Source organism: Nerophis lumbriciformis, linkage group LG21 (assembly GCF_033978685.3).
Source record: "Nerophis lumbriciformis linkage group LG21, RoL_Nlum_v2.1, whole genome shotgun sequence".
Lineage (NCBI taxonomy): Eukaryota > Metazoa > Chordata > Actinopteri > Syngnathiformes > Syngnathidae > Nerophis > Nerophis lumbriciformis.
This window is the reverse complement of record NC_084568.2, coordinates 19,681,053-19,698,440: the sequence shown is the minus strand read 5'-3', so window position 1 is coordinate 19,698,440 and position 17,388 is coordinate 19,681,053. Positions and strand designations below refer to the sequence as shown.

At 39.7% G+C, this 17,388-nt stretch overlaps 1 protein-coding gene across 3 annotated transcripts in view; it reads left to right on the top strand.

Moving 5' to 3' along the window:
* The window catches only part of rprd2a (regulation of nuclear pre-mRNA domain containing 2a), a 50,509-nt gene extending 33,550 nt beyond the window's left edge, over positions 1 to 16,959 (top strand). For all 3 annotated transcript variants that reach the window (XM_061982752.2, XM_061982751.2, XM_061982750.2), the window contains 7 exons: positions 86 to 138; positions 261 to 387; positions 502 to 677; positions 3,523 to 3,865; positions 10,263 to 10,475; positions 11,483 to 11,653; positions 14,604 to 16,959. In XM_061982752.2, coding sequence (XP_061838736.1) covers positions 86 to 138; positions 261 to 387; positions 502 to 677; positions 3,523 to 3,865; positions 10,263 to 10,475; positions 11,483 to 11,653; positions 14,604 to 16,195 — 2,675 coding nt within the window. In that variant the 3' untranslated portion in view covers positions 16,196 to 16,959. The remainder of the gene's footprint in view (positions 1 to 85; positions 139 to 260; positions 388 to 501; positions 678 to 3,522; positions 3,866 to 10,262; positions 10,476 to 11,482; positions 11,654 to 14,603) is intronic.
* The last annotated feature ends 429 nt before the right edge of the window (positions 16,960 to 17,388 follow it).

Sequence of the window (17,388 nt, the reverse complement as noted above, 5' to 3'; positions counted from 1 at the left end):
TTGAGCTTTTTATTTTTTAAACATGGAAAACATGTTGTTACATTGGTAGATTTCATGTCAAATTTACACTTTTATTTATTCAAAGATCCAGTTGAGTCCAAAGCAGAGCTTCGGTCCAAAATTGTTGCAGAATTTGTGGTAAGAACATGTTGTTTATCTTTGTCCATCAAATCTACAGTTGATCCATAACTAAACTGAACACATGCTTAAAATGTTGCTGGTTTGACATTGTAACTGACTATTTTCTGTGTTTCTTCAAGCCTCAGGCATTGATAGACCAACTTTTACAACACAAAAGGTCTCTGGAGGAGGTGGACCTCGGAGAAAAACAAGTGGCAGCCATGAGGGTTGACATATGCAGTTCTGATGCGCTCAAGAAACTAAAAGGTCCCTAAATGATACACTTATCTAAGATTCTAAGTTACACCAATTCAACAATTTTTTAATATCTCCACTTGTCATCAGTCCTTATAAGCTTTTGTTTTCTTTGCTAACTTGAAGATAAGGCAGGAGGAAAGAAGTTCTCCAGGGACTTTGAAGAAGGCAGTACTCAGTTACAAGAGTTTGTGAAGTTTTTTGACAAACAAAACAAAACAGGGCCTCCTCTCCTGGAAGCCTTGAGCAACGCAGATATCTTCTATGAGATGCAGTACAAAGAGGTCAAGATTGTTGCAAATGTAAGTGTCCTTGTGGAAAATACTTTTTTTTCAAGGGTAAACCTTTATACGAAACATTATAGAGTATCATGTCATATCAACACTTTATATTTTAACCCGTCACACATGCAAATGCTCTGTATTGGGGTATTGTCCTTGTTAAAAGCATAACACTCACAATATTAATACACTGAGTGTCCCAAAAATCTAAATACTTAAATCATTGTAAACTTCAAAGATTCAAACTTCAAGGCGGTGTTCATTAAAATTCAGTGGAAATTATCTAAAAAATACAATTGAGTGGAACATTTTATTTGGAAACTGATCCATTTATAGGAAATGTAACAAACTCAATCATCAAACCCTAATTATCTGTACAGACAACGCTTTGGGTTTTTTAACATCCTTAACTGCCATGCAAGTGTTATATAATAATAATAATACATTACTTAAATCAAATAACTTGTCATGAAGAAGGAATGCTGACTTATTCATCACATTTTAACATTATTTGCTCCTAAAAGCATGGAAACATGTTAGTTTGTGTTTGTAGTAAAACAAAAAACACCAATCCGTAAATTGTAGTTGTCTCGATACGTTATTGATATCAGATATTGGTCCAATATCAACAAAAAAAAGTTTCTGATTCCGATATAAGAGCTCCAATACAAGCAGTCCTTGTTTACTTCTGCAACGCTCGACATCCAGTTAACATCTACATTTTCTCCAATAAACACACAATTTTGGTCTCTTTTTGTATTTTACTGAAGTCATTTGCTAAAGGTAAACAAGGTAGGCTGTAGGATACTAGGAGTTTGCAGCTACATGCCAGCTAAGAAGAAATACTACACAATCTAGCCATATGTAATACGTGTCTTTAATTGAATAACGTTGCAGTCAAAAACATGGCATTTGTCAGTATGAAGAACATTATTATTATTGTTGCATATGAGTGAGAGAGACACAGTCTTCAAGGCAGAAGTCTATTAAAAAGTGTTCAATAACACATGTGTCTGCATCATTCAACTGACTGCAACATGAGCCTAACGTAATACACTATTGTGGTCACTCGGTGTCTCTAAAACAGGGGTGCTCATTACGTCGATCGCGAGCTACCGGTCGATCTCGGAGGGTGTGTCAGTCGATCACCAGCCAGGCATTAAAAAAATAGTCCTAAAAATGAGCGATCAAAAATCTTCACTATGACGTCACTTTCGTCACTTGATTGACATTCACGGCACCCGAGGGTCTTCTGAGATGACGCTGGCTGCTGCCAGCTCATTAAAATTACCGACTGGAAGGCGAGAAACACTTTATTTCAACAGACTCTGGCGCCGTACCTGTCGTCAAAACTCCAAAGACCGAACGCACAGTTGCACAATAAAAGCTCTGCTTCATCCTGCTTGCGCTAACAAAATAAGAGTCTCAGGAAGCTGGCGTGCACAAGCTAGCAAGCTACGGAGTTTGCCAACAATGTATTTCTTGTAAAGTGTATAAAAAGGAGTACGGAAGCTGGATAAATAAGATGCCAAAAAGCAACCACTTTCATGTGGTATTGGACAGAAAGGAGGACTTTTTTTCTCCTCTATTCGAAAATGCGGACCTTATCAGCACCACTGTCTGATTCCAATCAATGCAAGTCATCAGAATCAGGTAATACACCAACTTATATTCTTGTCTTCATGAAAGAAAGGAATCTATATGTGTTAAACATGCTTGTATTATCTTTAAACACCTTTAACGTATTAACAATATTAACTATATGTGTTAAACATGCTTGTATTATCATTAAACACCTTTAACTTGTTAACAATATTAACTATATGTATTAAACATACTTGTATTTTCATTAAACACCTTTAATGTATTAACAATATTAACTATATGTGTTAAACATGCTTGTATTATCATTAAACACCTTTAACTTGTTAACAAAAACATATATTTCATAAATAAGTAAATATAAATTATATATATGAATGAGGTAGATTCCCATGACTTGATCAATTGAAAAGTAGCTCGCCTGCAGAAAAAGTGTGAGCACCCCTGCTCTAAAACAACAATTCCCACTTCAACTTACAGACAGCCTAAGTCCATTCCAGACGGTTAATAAATAGGTTAGTATTTTTCACACCTACCATTGTTCTCTGAGTAATTTTACACGATCAAGCCTTTTCTAACATTCCACATTACAAGGTGTATGATTCCTGCCGATATCAGATTAATATCGGCATCGGCTAATACACAAGGTTCTAATGTTGGTATCATATCCGAAGTGAAAAGTTTTTATCGGGACACACCTAGTAAATTGCGTACTGACAGTTCGATGGGTGTGCACACTTGGGAAGGAAATACCGCAGAAGATTACTGCTTCAAACTGGAGTCCATTAACTAACAGCTCTCCATTAGGTTCTTATTTTATTATTATTGTTGTTGTTGTGCCATACTGTTCAGTGCAGCCAGATGTATGCCTAACAAAAAAAACACACATATTTTGTTTGTTTACTCTGTGTGGCAAGATGTGCAGGCATCTCTCTTGAGATCATTTCCTCCTAAGAACTGCAGTGGACTTTTTTTGGTCTGGTTTGTGTTCTGAGTTACACATTTAGGGGGAAAAAAATGCTCTGTTATGCAAAACCCAAATGTCCACTGGGGAGGACCCTGACTCCCAGGATATATGACAGTGGTGCAAACAAATTTTCTGTGCATAATTTCCTTAAAACCAAATTATTTAGAGACGTTTTTACATGCACTTCTGACATTACAGGACAGTTCTAGACTTAAACTGCAGTATTAGTAATTATCAAGGGCAATAATGTTAGCATGTTGATAAAGCTGTTGGTTTGTTGTCCACCCTTTCTTCAAGGCATACCAGACATTCGCTAACCGAGTGTCCCATCTGAAACGCAAGCTGGACAACCTAAAGGCCACCTTACCAGATCTGGATGAGTCGCCTATTCCTTCACCTTCTGCTGACGCACCGTCTCCAACAGGCTCAGAATCTCCTTTCCGTGACCTAGAGGTGACCAACCCCAATCCAGATATTGATGGCTCTGCTATGGATGAGGAAGCAGAGCCTCCTGCACCGAGTCCTTTGTCATCTATGGGAGAATCCCCCAAACATGAGTTGAATTTTGGAGAAAATGATAACCGTGAGGTAGAGGACATGGACCTGTCAGACGATGAATTGGTCAGCGGAGGCATTATCGGTAAGTAGTACCATGGCATTTTTTTTTGTACATTTACTAGATGAATATCAAAAAATGCAGTTTTGGAACATACTTAGCTTCCCGTTACTTTGCAGTGGTACCTTGGTTTCTACCTTTGCCAGGAGATTATGAATTAGTTAGCGTCTGTGTGTCAGTTAGTTAGCAACATAACTCAAAAAGTTATAGGTGGATTTTCATGACACTTTCAGGAAATGTCAGAAATGAGATAAGAAACAAGTGATTAGATTGTGGATAAAGGAACATTTAACATTACTTTTACCTTTACTGTAACTCAAAGACAGTGAAGAGTGGAGGGAAGCGGACGGAAGAGCTACGCGGACGCTATTTTACTCTAGTGACTTACTTTCTGTGCTTTGTATCCCTTAAACCAACCCTCCGGCCCCGCAACCTGTGTTAACGGAAAACTTTTAAAATCACAAACCCATTGTAAATCCTTAAATGATATTCACTACAATTGTAATTGTTCTATGGTATTGTGAATAAACTAAAACTAATTGTAATTAGAGATGGGTTCCATTTACATTTCCAATTCCCGATACTTGAGAATCGATACTGGTACTCAACAGTACCAATTATGGGTACTTTTGTGTGTGTTAATAAATGTTAATTGTTTGATAACAACCTTTTCTTTTTTAATGTAAGATTTAAAAATGAGCTGATTATGATAACTGTCTTGTCCAGTTGTTATGCTGTATCTTGTTTTCTTACTAAATTTGAGTCTTATTTGCGATACGGTTGCAGTTCCAAGACATTATTAAACTGCAGTATTGTATAGGTTATCTATGGTATGTTGTGTATCTAGGAAGTAAATAAATGATAAATGGGTTGTACTTGTATAGCGCTTTTCTACCTTCAAGGTACTCAAAGCGCTTTGACACTACTTCCACATTTACCCATTCACACACACATTCACACACTGATGGAGGGAGCTGCCATGCAAGGCGCTAACCAGCACCCATCAGGAGCAAGGGTGAAGTGTCTTGCTCAGGACACAACGGACATGACGAGGTTGGTACTAGGTGGGGATTGAACCAGGGACCCTCGGGTCGCGCACGGCCACTCTTCCACTGCGCCACGCCGTCCCAAAAAAAAAAAAAAAAGTAGCTTTTTCCATGAAGCTAAATGTATTTTATTGCGCCGTGAAGTGTTAATACTGTGGACATTATGCCTTTTACACACCAGCTCTTTGATTGTAACATGTATCTTAGTTGTAGTTTTCATTACCAAATTTGGAGGTTTTGAAATCACCATGTAAAATTTCTAATGCTACTAGTAGCCTGGTTATGGCAAATCCAATGTAAATAAGCATCGTGCGAGCACATTTTAGATGAGTGTAGCCTTACTTAATGTTCGATCGTTTTCTACCAAGCATACGGTGTTGAAAATTGCAACATCACTTAAAGGGAGTTTGGCTGAGTCCGCCCTGAGTGCTGCTTGAGTGATTGTTTCCTTGAGCCGGTGTTTAGTCTGCAACCTGACGTGACGAGTCTGCAACCGGGCGTGATGTCACATGCAACATAGGTATTGTAATTTGGCACCAAATGACTTTACGTGAATCAATACACAGTAGTCCCAACCAATTTTCTTAATGACCTGAATTCAAATGATCCCAATTAGAGGTGGGAATCTTTGGCTGCCTCAGGATTCGATTACGATTACGATTCAGGAGCTATGATTCAATAAACAAATTGATTATTGATGCATCTTTATTCTATGTATATTGATGCAGTTTAACATATTTTTGTTTCACTAAATAAGCAATTATCACTTTCAACTTTTAAAAACAGTACATTTGTAATAACAAATTCCCATCACATTTTTTTAATTCATAGAAATGTGTGCAAAACTTCAGTGCCCTAAAATAAAAGAGCTGGTCAAATTTCTCTGTATTGTGGCTAGCTGCAGTCAGCCAAGTTTTAGAACTGTCTGCATTACTTTATTTACAATAAATATATCGATTATCGATTAATAACTAATCGATTTTATAATTGTCCATGTAAGAATGGCGATGCAGCTAAAAAGCGATTATTTCCCCCACCTCTAATCCCAATTGATCTCTCCCACCTAGATTGTGACAGTTGACAATTGCACACGTCGGCGGCATTATTAGTATCACTAGTTGAATGATCAGCGACAATAGGCGTGATACATACAAAGCCTTCTAACATGGCCAACGACAATGCATTGTGGGAAATGTAGAAAACTCCAAACCCCACTATAGGCATTGATTACATAAAAGCAGACTGTCTGAAGGCCTATTTGCCTGACACTGAGAAATACGCAGTGCACTTGAATGCCTCACCAGTTCATGGAGCGCATACCATGAGCGGAGGATTTTTATTATAGTACATCTTCTCAAAAGACAATAGTAAAGGCAATTCTACTTGGATATAAAGTATTTTAGAGTCGTCCGAGTACAGCTTGTGCCAATTTAGTATCCACTAAAAATGTGTCAACACATGGCCATTGTCTAAATAGCTGGTGACACGAGTAAATACCAAGATAATTGTGTCTTGCCTAAAGTGTAATATGCTCGACCATGTTGGTAATAGTGTCATGGTCTGGGGCGTTATACTGTAAATGCTGTGTCACTGGGATCGGTAGTTGATCGAGGTAAACGGAAATTCTTACAGTATTGTGATATTGTTAAATAGAGCAGGCCTTAAGAACTTAGCAACATGGCCATGGGATGATAAGGACCCTATACACACATCCAATATGACAAATCCCTTGCTGAGAAAGGTGAAGGTGATAAGATGGCAAAGTATATCTACAATATATACAGACCTGAAGCCTATTGAGCACCTGTAGAGCTTCCTCAAGCGGCAAGGTGATTAAAACCCACCAGCTCTATCATGTTTTCATGGAGTGGAAGATGATACCACGAACAACCTTTGCAGTTGTGGTGAATTCCAAGTACAAGATGATTAAGGCAGTGCTTGATAACTCCAAATATTATAACAGCTTACAATTTGGACATGTTCACTCCGATGTGTACAGGGTTGTGTTGCCAACTATTTAGACAGTTTTACACGGACTACTTTATATTATATCCAAACTTAATCTCTATAGTATTGTCTGAAGAGAAATTAGCTACAACGCAGAGTTTCTCCTAGATTGGCAATATATCTATGCTGGTGGGGGCGTGGTCACCATTACATCATCGCATAATTTGCATAACTGCTATGCTGATATGATTTTCGTTATAAACGCCTCAAAATTGTATACATACTTTTAAAAACAAATCTGTTACTATAAATTAGTATTAATATATATTTTATATTGTTTTGCCATATTTTCCATTATTGTACAATGTACTTTGATAATTTTTTTAATGTTTACAGATTCTAATTGACTTTTTATTAAAAATTACTAGCAAGAAATTTAGCTTTTTTTTTTCTGTTTGTTATTATAGAATGTACTTGTGTTCAGAGACTCGACTTTCGTCCCTCGAAGTCCCTGACAAAAGACGTCACACTTGCTTCACGCTGCTGCTATCGTTGGACTTTCTCTCCTTAAAAGCCTCCGCTATCCTCTTAATTTTTGCACATTTTGTAGATCGCTGTCCGCGGGTATATCTAGGATGTATTAAAGTTACGTCCACATCGCAGACATGCCGACAACACTCCAGGCAATGGCGTGAGTCTTGTTTACATCCGGTTTTGGCATTGCTGTTTTCGATGATCAAAATATTTTTCCAGCGGCCGAGTTCACGGCGCATCACTTGCCAATAGTGCGCAAATATTTAAAGTTAAAGTACCAATGATTGTCACACACACACACACTAGGTGTGGTGAAATGTGTCCTCTGCATTTGACCCATCCCCTTGTTCACCCCCTGGGAGGTGAGGGGAGCAGTGGGCAGCAGCGGTGCCGTGCCCGAGAATCATGTTTGGTGATTTAACCCCCAATTCCAACCCTTGATGCTGAGTGCCAAGCAGGGAGGCTATATATAGGCTACACATATACAGGTAAAAGCCAGTACCGGTAAATTAGAATATTTTGAAAAACTTGATTTATTTCAGTAATTGAATTCAAAAGGTGTAACTTGTACATTATATTTATTCATTGCACACAGACTGATGCATTCAAATGTTTATTTCATTTAATTTTGATGATTTGAAGTGGCAACAAATGAAAATCCAAAATTCCGTGTGTCACAAAATTAGAATATTACTTAAGGCTAATACAAAAAAGGGATTTTTAGAAATGTTGGCCAACTGAAAAGTATGAAAATGAAAAATATGAGCATGTACAATACTCAATACTTGGTTGGAGCTCCTTTTGCCTCAATTACTGCGTTAATGCGGCGTGGCATGGAGTCGATGAGTTTCTGGCACTGCTCAGGTGTTATGAGAGCCCAGGTTGCTCTGATAGTGGCCTTCAACTCTTCTGCGTTTTTGGGTCTGGCATTCTGCATCTTCCTTTTCACAATACCCCACAGATTTTCTATGGGGCTAAGGTCAGGGGAGTTGGCGGGCCAATTTAGAACAGAAATACCATGGTCCGTAAACCAGGCACGGGTAGATTTTGCGCTGTGTGCAGGCGCCAAGTCCTGTTGGAACTTGAAATCTCCATCTCCATAGAGCAGGTCAGCAGCAGGAAGAATGAAGTGCTCTAAAACTTGCTGGTAGACGGCTGCGTTGACCCTGGATCTCAGGAAACCGAGTGGACCGACACCAGCAGATGACATGGCACCCCAAACCATCACCCAACCATGCAAATTTTGCATTTCCTTTGGAAATCGAGGTCCCAGAGTCAGGAGGAAGACAGGAGAGGCACAGGATCCACGTTGCCTGAAGTCTAGTGTAAAGTTTCCACCATCAGTGATGGTTTGGGGTGCCATGTCATCTGCTGGTGTCGGTCCACTCTGTTTCCTGAAATACAGGGTCAACGCAGCCGTCTACCAGCAAGTTTTAGAGCACTTCATGCTTCCTGCTGCTGACCTGCTCTATGGAGATGGAGATTTCAAGTTCCAACAGGACTTGGCGCCTGCACACAGCGCAAAATCTACCCGTGCCTGGTTTACGGACCATGGTATTTCTGTTCTAAATTGGCCCGCCAACTCCCCTGACCTTAGCCCCATAGAAAATCTGTGGGGTATTGTGAAAAGGAAGATGCAGAATGCCAGACCCAAAAACGCAGAAGAGTTGAAGGCCACTATCAGAGCAACCTGGGCTCTCATAACACCTGAGCAGTGCCAGAAACTCATCGACTCCATGCCACGCCGCATTAACGCAGTAATTGAGGCAAAAGGAGCTCCAACCAAGTATTGATTATTGTACATGCTCATATTTTTCATTTTCATACTTTTCAGTTGGCCAACATTTCTAAAAATCCCTTTTTTGTATTAGCCTTAAGTAATATTCTAATTTTGTGACACACGGAATTTTGGATTTTCATTTGTTGCCACTTCAAATCATCAAAATTAAATGAAATAAACATTTGAATGCATCAGTCTGTGTGCAATGAATAAATATAATGTACAAGTTACACCTTTTGAATGCAATTACTGAAATAAATCAAGTTTTTCAAAATATTCTAATTTACTGGCTTTTACCTGTGTGTGTGTGTGTGTGTGTGTATATATATATATATATATATATATATATATATATATATATATATATATATATATATATGCGTGTGTATATATGTATATGTGTGTGTGTGTGTATATATATATATATATATATATATATATATATATATATATATATATATCCATACGGTAACGATCCGTTCTGCTGGTGTAATGTCTTATATTAGTGTGGTTTTAATATGCTGTTCATTTTTCCCATGATCACAAATATACCGTCTGTGCCTGAAAACGTATTGGCGGAGAATGAGGAAGTGTTGTTGTGTGTCTGGGGAAGGACGGAGACAAAAATGTTTGCACGGGAGGTAAAACCTGTTGGAATTGTGCCGTTTGTTATCATACTTAGACTTAGTTTGACCTTCTGGCGGCTGCATTACAATATATTACTTCAATTTGTTTTCAGGTTTAAAAATAAAAGACATTTCAAGATGTGGCGGCAATGAAAATGCTGTGGCGGTGCGCCACATTAAGTTGCATTAAGGGGAAACCCTGCAACGATTGTGAGGGCAGTACTCGCTTTAATGAAATACTGTAATTGTATTCGATCTTTAATTTGATATCGGTACTGTTTGCCAAGATAACCAAAAAACTTTTTATTCCCCCTGGCTATCAATCTTCTGAACTCCGATCATCCAACTCACCACCCCTGACACCACATGGCAAATAAAGCTGTTACTAATTCTGACTCGTCAACCTGCATAATACAAAGTTCGATCCATCATTTTATCACAACACAATGCTGAAGCTTTTTTTAGTTGTTTTTGTTTATTTTTTACAGTTGACGAGCAAATCAAGGTCCCTTCAACATTGGATCCAATCCATCCATCCGATCCCATCGATAAAAACACTGAGCCATTCAAAGCAACAGCTCAGCCTTCCCCCGATCCATATGCTACACCTGTACCATCTCCGACACACAGTGTGGAAAGTGTTGACATGAGTAAAATCGGCTCCATCCTCAGCAGTATAAGTTCGTCTATGAGTACCACAGGTGAGAATACTGGGGATACAGCAGAATAAAGGTCTTAAAGTTAAGACTTTATGCTGTCATTTGGACAGTTTACTTTTATATTGGGCATGGGCATTTGACTAAATTTCCCTGATTATTTAATTGGTTATTTATTTCAAATCTTTGTATTTTTACTATCATTAGCCAAATTAACCAGACTTTGGGTGTCAAGTGTCTCAACAAGGTATCATTAATCAATTAACAAGTTCACGCAATCAATAAATTCTTAATAAACAATTATTTGATTAGAGGGCATACTTTATACCCTGCCCAGACACAAATATTTTGAGGTGTATTGCAAGATCATGTAAAAGGATGATAAAATGTAGTGTTGTAAATACAGAATTTGTTTGATTACATTGTGTGCATGTACTTAATGTGGCGACCGATCACTCTTTTTCTATATTCAAAATGATTTCAGACTTAAACAACAACAACAAAATAATAATAAAGCACCAATGAACTTTAAAAAAATGTAAAAAGCATTCACTGGGTTTGGACATTTTGAATGTGAAGTTTCAAGTATTCTGCAACCAATCAAAACAAATTTGTAGTTCAAAAAGTAAATTATAGCATCAGCATGAATGTTAATATGCTAGGTTTTGCTATGTGTATCAACTCAAGTATGTTCAATATGTTATTTGGCTTAGTTTACAAATCTAGCTCGTGGGATAAAGAAAAAAGTAATGATCAAAGTACATAAGGAGACTATTGGGTATTATTAATATGCCTTCAATGTCAACTTAAACATTTGGATTCTGTTTGTGAACAAAATTGTGAACAAAAGCTCAAAGAGAGTCAACTGAGTAAGAACCAAAGCAGGTAGTTGACCAAATAAGTTAGCTGAATGAATTCACTTTGCAAATTTGTTGAACAGAGCCTTGACTATTTGGTAACGTTATATATAATGGGAAATAATGTCTTCAACCTTCAAAGGAAATGTGTATTTACAGAGATTTACAATTAGTGTGTTCTTCTTTTTAATATAGGACCATCAGTGGCGAGTCCTTCTGCCGCTAGCCCTTATTCATCAGTAGAAACCATACCTGCTGTCTCTCAGGATGCCAGTTCTCTGGTTGACATCCTGTCAAAGGTGGACGTGATTCCTGCAGATCTCCTTAGTGCTCTGTCTAAGGTCCAGACACAAGTTGGCCTTGAGGGTAAGATATTTTTAATTATACATCAGCAGCCTTATTCTATATACTGTTCCAGTGTGAAGTTTACATTATACCCATCATGGGAATGAAAGCCATTTCAATGTTGGGGCTTAAATGGTTAATTTTATGTATTTTTCGATGCATTTAATGTTCTCTGTGGGTCAAAAGCCACCCTCACTAATCTTTGGTTAAATAGTTTCCCCTTGAACAGACACTTTTAGTAGCCATTAACAATCTTCTGGCATAATTTTGGCTGGATGTTTTAATAACATAATGCAGAATTTAGTTTATTCATATTGGTTGTTTTATACTTTTAATGATAGTTTATACGGCCGAGGCCCTGAAAAAGTCATTTCAGAAGCTTACATTTAGCTTGCTTTATCAAATTCCAACACTAAATTTGCAAATTTCCATTGGGCTTGATGCTCTCCAACACGAGCTTCCTTTTTGGATGGCACCCTCAAAGTCCATGGCAAGGTACTGTAAAACTAGCTTCTCAGTGGACGGACAGTGACACTAATGTTCCAGCTGTTTCCAGTTCATAGTAGGTTCTGGGTTGCTTCTGAACATCCAAACCCATTTCCTCATCCTGCATGAAAGTGCCATTTACTAAACTATGGCAGAGTGATGACATATCCAAAAATGTGTACTTGTTTACAACGTAGGGCTGTATTTGACTAAGGATTGTCATAGTCAATCTGATTTCTTCGATTTTGCCGATTGTCGACTATGAGCTCTATCTGCTCTAGCGGACCACCAATAAGACAATCAAACTTTAAAATCTAAAGGAAGTTAAAAGTCATAACAAGGGTTCTGTATTTGAACCTGCATAAGGATTATTAGCATTGCCAAAGGGGAGCAGTGAGAGAGGCCTTCTGCTCGAGCAAGCTTGTAGAAGCTATACCCCGTCGCTAGTGTGTTCAATATGGGTTGTCTAATCCCGAGGGGCCCTGCTTCCCCCATCTTGGAGCATCTTCCCAACACACCCACCGTTCGCAGGGGGACTTGGATACTTAACTCACCTCTCTCCCACAGAGGGAGTTTAATGTCTGACAATTCAACTGTGAGGTTGATTGCCAAATGAAGCTCCTCTGAATCGAATCGTCGAATAGTCGACTATTATAAGACACCCCTATTACAATTGTTTGTTCATCTGCATTTGTTTAGAAATTGCTCCTTTGGTAAATAATCACCCAACTTGTGTAAGGTTATAATTATCGTTCTTAGATCATCACTGACTTCCGACGTGCAGTCAAACTAATTTTTGTATGCTGCCAGGGGCACTATCAGCTGCGGTCAGCCATGGTCATGAACAAAAAATTAATAGAGCTTATCAAGACATTCCGGAACCCTCACACCACCTCTTGAAAGATTTAGCTGATTGTATATTATTTGAGCATGTATGTATAAATTGTCCTGTGTAAATTAGAGTAAATCCAAGTACTGAGTTCTTGTTTTTAAAAATCATTCAGATGTATGATGGCTTTCTCCTGGGAAATTAACAATTCAAATGCATTTATTAAAGTGCCTGAAATTAACAGGACATTTAAGCCCATGATGAGTGTATGTGCAGTGTGTCCTGAAGGTATTCATGGTGTTTAATTTTTCCACATTTTGTTGTGTTACAGCCTTATTCAAAAATTGATATATTTTTCCCTCCAATCTACAGACAATCCATGAAAAATGTATTTTCTGTAATTTTCTGCAAACGTATTAAAACTTTAAAGAAGTAAGAAATCCCCCGTATGTAAGGATTCACAGCCTTTGCCGTGAACCTCAAAATTGAGTGCAGGTGACTGATCATCCTTGAGATGTTTCAACAGCTTCAACGCAGTCCTTGTATAGTGAATGCAGTCGGTTTGGAGAAGCACACTCATATCTACATAAAGTCCCAGAATGCATGTCAGCAAAAACAAAATATGAAGTCAAAGGAATTGACTGTAGACCTCTGAGACGGGATGGTCTCCAGGCAAAAATATGAGGAAGGGTATAGAAAAAAATGTGCTGGTTCTAATAAGCACTGTGGCCTCCATCATCCATAATAGGAAAAAGTGCAGAATCGTCAAGATTATTGTAAGAACTGACTGACTGTCTAAACTAAGCAATTAAGGATGACAGGCCTTAGTCTGGGAGGTGACCAAGAACCTTATAGTCACTCTGATGGAGCTAAAGCGTGTGTTGATGGCTATAGAACAACCACATTTGCAGCAATACACCAGTCAGGCTTGTATGGTATAGTGGCCAGACAGTAGCACATGGCAGCCTGCATGGAGTTTGTCAAAAGCCACCCGAAGGACTCTCAGACCATGACAACATTTTTGGTGTGATTAGACAAATACTGAACACTTTGAATAAAAGGTGAAATGTTTGGAGGAAACCATGCTCCACTCATCAAACAGTGAAGTGTACATACATGCAGACTCGTCTCAGGATACAGGGAAAGATGAATGCAGCAATGTACTTAGACATTCTAGATGAAAAAAATACTCCTTTACCTAAGACTGGGGCAGCAATTTATTTTTCAGCAGGACAACAATTATAAGCACACAGCCATAATATCAAAGAAGTATCTTCAGGACAACTCTGTGAATGTCCTTGAGTGGCCTGACCAGAGCCCTGCCTTGAATTAGAAGCCTATTGAACAACTCTTGAGAGATGTGGAAATGTCTGTGCACTGATGCTTCCCATTCAACCTGATGGAATTTGAGAAGTGCTGCAAAGAGGAATGGACGAAACTGCTCAAAGATATTTGCGCCAAGCTTGTGGCACCATTTGCAAAAAGACTTGAGGCTGTAATTCCTAGAAAAGGAGCATCAATAACATATTGGGTTAATGCTGTGAACACAACACAAAAGTAAGGAAAAGAGAAGTGCTGTGAACACTTCTGACTGTGCTTGTATTTGTCTGTTTTGTATACTTATTTATTCATAATTCTGTATCTTTCTTCAATTAGGCATCACTTCTCTTCTGAGCAGCTCTGCTCCAAAAGTACCGGCCGAGTCCTCCAATACAGGCAAGACTCCTCCCTCTTCCTCATTTACTACAGCTTCAGCAGCTCCCACTGAAAGCTCCACTGCCTCCTCTGCTGCACTTGTGCCTTCATCATCATCTAGCGCCGGTGTCGAGCAGAGTACAGGCTCCCTGGTGCCTGCTCAGAACAAGCCACTATCTGCCCCGATGCAGGATGTCCACATAGACAAAGAATTGGAATCAACAAAATCAGACAGTTTGGAATCTAAAATTCACAACTTCCTGCAAGGCAATCCTGCTTTTAACAACTTTGACCTTAGTTTCACTGTGAATACACCTCAGAGGGTGGATAGCCTGAGCCCAGGAACAGGAACAGACACACAGGATGGGACCCCAGTGCGGGATGAGGGGGGAGGCACCCCAACCCAGGATGAGGTTATGGACATGCCAGTAGGGCCAAAAAGTGTGGGGCCAACATCCAAAGCCGGCCAGAACAATCTCCTACAGAACCCAGAGACCAGCAAATTGCACTTGCAGGCTATTGTAGGTCAGAACGGGCAGGGGTATCAACCATACCCATATGGAGACAAGAATATGACAGAACCTATTGCACAATTCCAGCCAATTTCCACTCAAGGTGGAGGTCCAGGCAGCATAGGTAGTACACAGACCTTTGAGGGCATGGGTGACGGAGGGTGGTATGGTAAGACGTACTCTGAGGGGGGCTTCCAGCAACCCACAGGTTACAATGTGACAATGCCTGCTCAAAACCAGACATCTGGTGTGTTTGATTTCCAAGCAAAACAAACTCAGGAACCTCAAGGGTTTCCTTCTCAGCAAACTTCTTCAGATTTCTTTAGGATCCTCCTTCCCCCTGTCCCTAAGTTACCACCCCCTCCAAGGGTCTTTGACCAACCACCTTCGGGGACCAACCATCCAATGGCACACGCAGAGAAGCCGGCAGCACCTCAAACAGACTTTGGGGCATTGCTTCAGAACAGAGGTGTACCTGGGATGGTGGTCCAAGACCATGGACCCAAGTCAATGTTTCATACAGATGAAACATTGTATGGCAACCCTGAGGACCAAAATCCTCCTCCAGACAACATGCACTACCCAGAAGACCACGAGCATTATCATGAAGACGTCCACCACCACCGCGGTCCTCGCTTCCAGAACAGCCCATACAGCCCACCAGATGCTCCTTTCTTTCAACGGGGTAGCCTTAGACCTCACCCCCCCAGAATCAGGGGACGCCTGACTCCCCCTCACTCACCCTCACAGGATGCTTTTTACAACCAGGATTTCCAGAGACCGAGCCCCCCTCGTCCTCATAATGCGCCTCGAAGGCCACCCCCTCCGCCCCGTTTTGAAATGCGCCCCCCTGGCTTGAGACCTCCACCTCGTCCCCCACACCCAGCACACCTGTTCCCTAGGGGCCCTCCTCGTGTGCCTTTTCCCCGTTTTCATGGTCCCGAACCGAGATTGAGAGGCAAGCGTTTAGTACCCATGGGAGGGTTGAATCCTGGTCCCATGTTTGCTCCGAAAAGACCATTCCCACCCCCAAGGTACTAACTGTTCAAGTAGTTCAGACAAACCGCTACAAAAGGTCCAGTCACTGGCATGGGTGATCACTGACTTAAGAGGGCGTCCATTAGTGCTGCATTAGAGGCGATTATAATAAGAAACAACACAAAAACTATATCTAAAATGGAGAACTCGTCAAGAATCAAGAAATAATGGAAGAGAGCAGACCTCACCAGGAAAGAATCCAGATGCTCCCAGGAGGCTGCGCAGGAAAAGACAGAAGATTAAAGAAAAAAAGAGGTGCATATTTACTTACATCTTTTTTTTTTTTTTATTCCCAGGTTGAAGCTTTTCAGTAAATATGTAATTAATTGTCAGTTTGATACAGTTCACATTGTGTGCATGGTATGTGCATATGTGGTCAAGTGTCTTTAGCTAGCCTAGAAAGTATCAAAATGAATTATTTTATGCTTAATGTCAGCTGTTATTTTAGTTTTGTTAGCAGTTTCCTACCGGCCATTTTCCCACGGACAAAATATCCTTAAATGAATATAACGTATTTTTTTAGTTTTGTGTAAAATTGATCTTTCTTCTGCAAGACACGTTAGCATGATTGACAGTAAGTTAAGACTCTAAAATCTAGATTTGAAGTTATGGTCTCTTCACTAGTACGGACGTTCGCTTTGGCAATAGTTCTATAGAGATTTCTTTCAGCCTCCCGCCCATTGCAGAAGCAGTCCATTTTTTGGAAGAAGAAGGAAGATGCTTCAGTTTCATTTATTTGTACTAATAAAAGTTGGATTTTCAAAAAACCTGTGTTGTTTCTGCATCACCCTCATTCTTGAGTTCCTTTCACCATTGAGATCGCCAACATCCCAGCAACAAAAGCATTTAAATCTGTCTGAGCAATAATTTAACAAATAAGCATACCACAAAAAGTAAGACAATTTGCGTTTGGTCGATTAAGTCTTTGTTGTTACAGTGCTGCTGGGCAGTAAATCTTGGATAGAAATCCTTTAGAATTTGTAAGGAACATGGAGCAGAGCGGAGAATGTGGGCCTATGAAAAATCCACCAAATCTTCTCTGCCAGTTCCGAACACCATATTCTGTCATTGACTCTCGTTTAGTGGACTGGATGATGGAAGCTTTGAAGAAGCAAGGAACATTGGGACATTTTACGAGTTATTGACGGAACAAACAGGATCCTTGGAAGAACCATACACAGGCGCAACTGCCTGGC